General features: G+C 42.7%; 1 protein-coding gene across 1 annotated transcript in view; it reads left to right on the top strand.

The window, feature by feature from the left end:
* Window positions 1-6065, top strand: part of ONECUT1 (one cut homeobox 1) — a 42480-nt gene extending 36415 nt beyond the window's left edge. Inside the window, exon 3 of the mRNA XM_019503856.1 lies at window positions 4913-6065. Coding sequence (XP_019359401.1) covers window positions 4913-5205 — 293 coding nt within the window. The 3' untranslated portion in view covers window positions 5206-6065. The remainder of the gene's footprint in view (window positions 1-4912) is intronic.
* Window positions 6066-7768: the final 1703 nt, after the last annotated feature.

Raw genomic sequence — 7768 nt, 5'->3', positions numbered from 1 at the left:
CATTTTGAACAAGGCATATAAAGGCTGCAGTTTGCTGTGTCCAGGGAGGGAGTAGGAGGAGGGAAGACAGAGGAGACAAAGGTGTGGTGGGGAGGGAGAGGCTGTGAGGGACAAGTGGGGGTGGGAAGCAGCAGCTGAGCTGAAACTCTGATGCCAACCCTGGGCTTGGGGTTGGAATTGGAGCTGCAGCCACTGCCCCATCTCATCTTGTACTTGAATCTAAGATGTGCCCCCCCCCCCCATGATGAATGGGGAAAATAACCTTGTCTTGGATTCAGGTAAATATAGTATTACCATAACTGGCCCCAGCTTTGGCCCAAGTGAGGACTAGACAGATGCAGAGACTAGACTTCCATTTTTAACTTTTGAGGAAGTTGCTCCAGGTTAGCACTTAGAGATGATTAATAGGGAGGCATAGTGCTACATAAACTTGCATTCACACTGGCCTCCTGTCTCTGTCCAGTGGCTAATCTCCATGTTTTTCCATACAGCACATTCACAAGTGACAAATTCACTTTAGGAATGGAGATTAAAACCACACCAAGAAAGTAAGAGAAAAACATTACATTAAACAGAAATGTTGTAACTGCAATTTACTGTGCCATTGTTCCTGGTGTCAAAACATAGTTCAAAATATATAATTATCTGGGCCTGCAACACTGTAATAAAATCCTGTTTTCTCTCAGTTCTTTATTCCTCTTCCAATAACAAGATGCTACTGAAAATGGATTGACAACAAATAATGAAAGATAAAAAATGTGGACTTGAAACCTCAGTAAATTTTCACCTCACTTCACAGGGATATTACATAGTTATACAGCCATCACTAATGGGCATTATCAAAGCTTAAATGCCTCAATGATAGTGTTTTCTTAGTTTTAATAGACAATAATAAAGGCATCATTTTCTTCATTAGATCTTTTCTCTTTTTCTCTACCTACTCTACCCAGTAGAAAATTACAGTAAATCCAAGGAGATAAAATTACAAGAACATCAGTGTACCACCTAGACCAGGGGTCAGCAACCCCTGGCATGTGTGCTGAGCATGGCACACAAAGCCATTTTGCTCAGCACGCCACCACCAGCCTGGGCTCTAGGCAGCTGCTGCCAGCCACGAAGCCCAGCCTGCTCCCAGCAGGCAGCTGGGCAGCTGCAAGCCCTGCTGCAAGCAGACTGGGCTCCGTGCTTGGCAGCAGCTACCCAGAGCCTGAGCCGGTTGCAGCCAGGAGGCTGCAAACATCTGCTCCAGGCTCCATCATTAGCTCCATACCAGTGGGTGCACATGAGCCTCGGAGCTGACAGTGGTGGGGAGGCCTGAGGCAGAGCAACCCCAGCCTCTTCCCCATTGCTGGCACAGAGCTGACAACTGAGCTCTGGAGTCTGGCACGGCTGTTTGTAGCCAGCCTGGGCTCTGGGCAGCTGCAGCAGGCAGCAAGCAGGCTGCAAAGAGCTGTGCCAGGCTTCACAGCCCTGGCATCAGCTCCATGCCAGCAGTGACTACACGTGGACCTCAGAGCAGATAGCAGGAGGGCCATGCTGCCTCTGTCCCCACCATCTGCTCCAAGGCGCGCATGCACCTGCCAGTATAGAGCTGATGCCAGAGCCCGGAGCAGATGTTTGCAGCCTCCTGGCTGCAACTGGCTCAGGCTCTGGGTAGCTGCTGCCAACCACAGCAAGCAGCCTGGGCTTCATGGCTGGCAGCAGCTGAGCCCACCTGACTCCCACCCGCACCAAGCCCAGCATCTGGTTCTGTGTGTTTGTCTGCCTCTGTCTGGTTCTGTGTGTCTGTGTCACACGCATGTGTCTGGTTGTGGATATTTGTGTGCATCTGTCTGTTCTGAGTGTGTTCTGGTTCTCTGTGTTTGTGCACGTGGTTCTCTGTGTGCGTGTGCGTGTGCGTGTGGTGTGTCTGGTTCTCTCTCTGCTCTACTTTTTTTTTTCTCTTTCTCTCTCTCCTCTTTCTCTTATTTGCCTCTTTTTTGTCTATCTCTCATTGCAACATGCTCAACGAAAAAGGAATACAGAACAACAAAGGCAACATTTATGATTATTAAATATACTAATATGCAATGTGTCCTGCCATGTACCCCCTCACCACCCCCATTTTGCTTTTCTGGTATGCCAGCACTCCAGTACCTTCTAAGGTAGACATTGTGATTTTTTCGGCACTCCGGCCAAAAAACATTGCCTTCCCTGGCCAAGACTTATTTTGGTAGACAGGGCCAGACCACCTGTTCATTGGAAGGTGCTAAGAGGGGAAACTTTCTCCCGAGGATTGTCTTCCTGATTGTCCTGACAGGGGCATGAGAAACCACCAGCTCTCTAGTATGATTTGTGGGAGCTGGGAAAGTGGTTTGTGCTCATGGTCTGGTTGCGTGTCCCAGACCTTACCACTTCCAAGGGAATATACTGTTTAAAGAGGACTCTGTGGCACAGAGGAAGAAAGGTCCAATTTGAATTATCTGTTCCAGATTAGCTTAGTGTTACCAGAGGAGGACCATGAGCACTACCCAGGCTGCAGCTGCAGCCCGCCGGATTCCCTTAGGCACAATCTCAATCTGTGAGGTCCTGGATGGGGATGATCCCTCCCACTGGGGTGCCTAATCTGCCCATTCTATGCCAGAAACAGATGTTTGAAACATGATGGAGCCCAAAGTTTATTCACGCCTTGGGTTTCTCTTATAAACAGGTAAAGATCCTCCTAGTTATTAAATGTAGGAGTAGAAACCATTAAAGAGAACGTGTATTAAATGCCCGATCTCCTTTGGCATGAGATTCTGCTATAGTATGCAATTAAAGCTGAGTGGGCATTAATCCTGAAAGTGAGACATACCAATCTGTGGACTGTTCCCCAAGAGAAGTGACAAAAACCCTCTCACTGGGGCATTTAAAAGTGCCAGCCAACACACCAGAGAATACATACCCGGAGACAGTCTCATGCCAACAGGGAGATTCTCTGGGTCAAATTCAGAGATGACTCTAAGGGAGACTAAATTACTGTAATATTCACTAGCCTCCACTATCTATGGCACACCAAGTTAGACTCTCTCAAGAGCCCCTCAAACTTAATTAGGGACTCATGTAGACTCACATGCACTCCAACCTACAGCCTATACCCAACTCCAGTCTTTATACATCATTCTTGAATTTTGTCCACTGCTTTTAAACATAAAGGATTTTAAGAGGATATAAATCAGTGTAACTCACCCTTCAAAAAGATGAGAGAAGTGAGGTGTGAAAAATGCAATGAATAGATGGGTGCAATAAGTAATTAAGTTGGTGCATGTGCCACTTTATCTGCCATGATGAGTAGCTCTGAGACGGCATAAAAAGGTGTAAGTTACACACCAGCAGAGACTCACACATCACAAAGACTGTTGTTAGATAGATATTACCTTCCCTGCATGTTACATACTTTTTAGGTGGGAGTGTCTACCAAGGAAAAGACAAGCTAAGTGGGCTCCGAGCATCTCAGAGTTACAAGTCTGTGGGCCAGGAATATCTCTGGTTGTTAGGCTGCTTGTGTTGAGGTAACATCAGTCTGCTCCACAAGGCCAGTACAAGCAATTTGTGGTCTTACAGCATGCCAGGATGTATCACTGCCAGTGCCCCCTCCACGTGGACGGTCTTTCCTCCTGGATTCTACTGCCCAAACTGGCAAAGGTCTTGCGAGTCGGGCAGCCGCAGGGAAGCTGGCAGTTGTGGTGGAGCCGTGGGAGAGCCAAAGACCCGGGCAGCAGGGCAGCCTTGGGGGAGCTGGCAGCTGCTGGTGAGCTGCCAGAGAACCAGAGAGCAGGACAGCTGGGGTCTAGACTTGGCAGCTCCTCGCTACACCCCTGCTCCTCACCCCTCTAGCTGCAAGTCAAAGCTGTGCACGTCAGAGAGGGTATTAACCCTTAATGTTTGACTGCTCACAGCATGATCTGACTTTAAAGATGCCTAACATTCCTTACAGTGTGAATTGTAACACCTGACAACACCCTAAGTGTGTGGCAGTAGGTCCAAGTATGGCCTTAGTCACATAGGGAAGGGGGACTGGGCAATCTGTATTTGACAGCATCTGCTCTGGGACCAGGTCCCAGGTCACAGAGCAACATTTTCCTTGTCCCCTCTCCTCAGGACCAGATTCACACATAGGTGAACTAGGCACATACCTAGGGCCCTAAGTGAAGAAGGGGTCCAGTTGTGTTTATTTTACTTATTATAATTATTGAGTAAAAAAAGTAATATAAAAATGTCATCTTCGGCTGGGGACCCACAAGTTTGTCTGCCTAGGGCCCACTAAAGAGTTAATCCACCCCTGCCCTTCCCTACCATTGCAGCAGCAGCACCACTGGAGGAAGAGCAGCAACTCTTCATGCCCTTTCTGTGGCAATAATAACCCTCTCTGCTGTCATGGTGTTAGCAGTGGGGTCCTGCTGCTCTCCCAAGTCCTGGCTGGGCTGCAGCTCTACTCTCTGCAGTGCAGACTGTAAGGGAGCCAACTGCTCTCATTCCCACCCCCTTGGGTGGGTGGTGGGGAAACCAAAGTATGAGGAGGTGCTAGGGAAATGATGTCCACAGGTTACATGTGGCACTACAAAACATAGCACACAACTTCAGAGAAGTTCCTGTTTTAAATCGGAATTTTTACTGGCAGGTGCACAATCTTTGTGGGAGGCTGAAAATATGCATGCTAGCTTTTTGTAGCAGTAAAACAATGTCTGTAAGCACTACAAACATAGTGTGTGTCCACAGCCTGTGTCTGGATGTAGTGTGATTTGCCTTGACCACCTTACATATTGCCTGTACATTTGGAAGATATGAGATTAAATGAATGATTCTCCCAGTTCTCTCGCTTGGTGCATTATAGTATCCTCTTCTTAAATGTTCCCTTTGTCTAAATTCTAAAATCTACTGTGTTTTATTGCAGCATGCAAAAGGAAAGAACAAGAACATGGGAAGGATAGAGGAAATACACCCAAAAAGCCTAGGTTGGTCTTCACGGATGTCCAGCGTCGAACTCTACATGCAATATTCAAGGAAAATAAGCGTCCATCCAAAGAATTACAAATCACCATTTCCCAGCAGCTAGGGTTGGAGCTGAGCACCGTCAGCAACTTTTTCATGAATGCACGGAGGAGGAGTCTGGATAAGTGGCAAGATGAGGGCAGCTCCAATTCAGGCAACTCGTCATCTTCATCAAGCACTTGTACCAAAGCATGAAGGAATAACCACAAACTAAACCTCGGTGGAAAAGCTTTAAAAATAAATAAATAAATAAAGACCAGGACCTCAAGATAGCAGGTTTATTCTTAGAACTATTTGAAAAAAATGTTATTTATAAGTCCAAAGAAACCAAAGACTTATTTCACCTGCATTATGACTTTGTTCTGAGACACACACTTTAGTAGGACGACAACTTGCAAAAAAATAAATAAAAAAGAGAGAAAAAGGAATGAAACAACAACAAAAAAGAGAGAGAAAAGAAAGAAACCACTGGTCTTACACCTTCATCCATGATCATTTTCACCGTACGTGGCTGTTTAGTGGTTTGGAGCATAGTGATTTCTTGTCATTGAATGGACATCTTTTCAGATATGGCTCTTCATTTCCACAGAAATTGCCATGAAGGTGTATAGTGTATCCGTACTGTGTACACACCAGTGGTTAGGGACTCAGTCAGGGCTGGTCTTCTGAAGGGGTTGTTGTGCTATAGCATGACCAAAATAGCGTGGAGTCGTCTGAATTCATTTGAATGGTAGTGTGATTTTGCTGTTTTATTGTTTGAACTTAACTGGTGCAACACCTGGAGACAAGTTCAAACTAGGCAAAGAAATTTTGAATGATACCTAAACCAGTGCATTCTCTTTGTTTGTTAAGGAATGTTCAGATTTAAAAAGTAAAACAATATTCCATCCATAAAAAATCGACTAGCTACCAAAGAACACATTTAATATTATATTGCAGGTATTTTATTGCAATGATTTTAATATTCCAAAGCTATTTTTACACAAAATACTATGTAGAGTTATAGGTATAAACTAATCTAACTGTATAACACATAACTTGTAATCAAGACTGTTATTTGCAATTATTAAACCACTTTAATATTTGTTTCCATAATTGGCAAGAAAGAATGTAGTGTTAGTTGTAGCCGTATATACCAGTGTAATAGCACAGATGCTAATAATGGGCTCCAGCTCCCATAAAAGCAAAGAAGCATTTTAGAGTTGGCTTCAGCAAAAAGAGGACAGAGCCGTTACAGCTGTGTGTAAGAATAATGTGAAATCTGCCATGTATGCACACATGTATTACACTGTCCCTGGCTGATGCTGCTGTAAGCTCATCTAATTGAATGCTATGAAAAGACCATCTTTTCTTACCAGTCTGTTCTAGGTAAAAATAACTCAGCTCTCCCATCTAGACCTCAAACATTATAGTTAGTTCAATTTGATGCATTTTGTACAAAAAAATAAGAATTATGGATTAATCTAAAAACTATGTGGTCTAGTTTTTAGACCACAATGTCGTCTAGTTTTTAGACTTTGCCTTGTTGACATCAATGGCCTTTTTATCTATTGACTTCATTGGAAAATGAATCATGCCCTGAGTTGGGATGTTCTTTTGCTTCCAGATTCTTTTCCCATTTAAAATAATGGCACATCTCTTGTTAAGTTCAGTGGAACCAGCTCCAGAAAAGTACTGCTGGTATTTTGGGGGGTAAATTCTGGTTCCACTGAAGTCAACAGCAAAATTCCCATGCAGTTTAGTGACAACAGGATGTTGTCCAATGTTTTGTATTTGCACCTATTTAAGTTTTTATTCTAGCACATTCTTTCTTGCTCATCTGTTAACCAGGATACTGCATGAAATAGTTTAAAATTAGTAGTTGAGAAGCATTTAAATACTCTGTTGCTAACAGAACTTTAGAAGAAGATTAATTTGTTCCATTCATACTATGATAAAATCCAAAAGAAAAAAGTGTAAAGTCTGCATATAAAGTTCTGATGTAAAGGGGGGATTAAAAAAAAAATAACGTGCCTGTTAGCTCTCTAACTGGTATTTCAGATTACTGCAGCAAAATTTACTCAGTATCTTAAATTCCAAATTAACCAAATGCAGGTATATGTCCCATTATTAGGATGAGAAATATGTAATCTCAATACCTATATTAAAACAAATTGAAGGTAAACTAGAATCCAATATATGTTAACAGTAGCAGAAACTATACTCTTGTTATAAAATCCAATTAAAATGCTAAAGACAAAGAAATTATGTAACTTTGCAGCACCATTTATTTTCTAAGTCAACAGTGTTTGGTCAAGTTTCAAGCTATACAGTTAATTTACAAATAGGTGTTTACAATGCAACTTAAATAGCTCCTTATTAAAACAACGTTAAACAAGAACAGGATGTTTGGCACCAAATATTTCTCAACATTTTTCTACGTTCAACCCATTTTTAAAACTGACAATGCTATTGTCTATTGAAAGGTGGTCTGTTCATATTTTAGAGTTGCTAGCTTACCTGAAATTCTAGCAAGCTTTCTTTTAAATGTCCATACTCAGTGAGACACAATTAAAGTTGAAACACTAATACGAAGATATAAACTTACATTTATGCTATCTTATCAATGCAATTTCTTTAATGTAGTAGTAATAAAGGACAATAACTAATATTTTGCTTTTTCCAGGAACACACTGCTGTGTAGCTTATAGGTTAGAAAGAAAGCCTTATTTATTTAAAACTTGAGAATTTAAAAATGCAGGGAAATTCAGAGTACATT

The sequence above is a fragment of the Gavialis gangeticus genome, unplaced genomic scaffold (assembly GCF_001723915.1).
Source record: "Gavialis gangeticus isolate Ggan-Ray unplaced genomic scaffold, GavGan_comp1, whole genome shotgun sequence".
In the NCBI taxonomy this organism is placed as follows: domain Eukaryota; kingdom Metazoa; phylum Chordata; order Crocodylia; family Gavialidae; genus Gavialis; species Gavialis gangeticus.
This window is presented reverse-complemented; position numbering and strand designations above follow the sequence as displayed.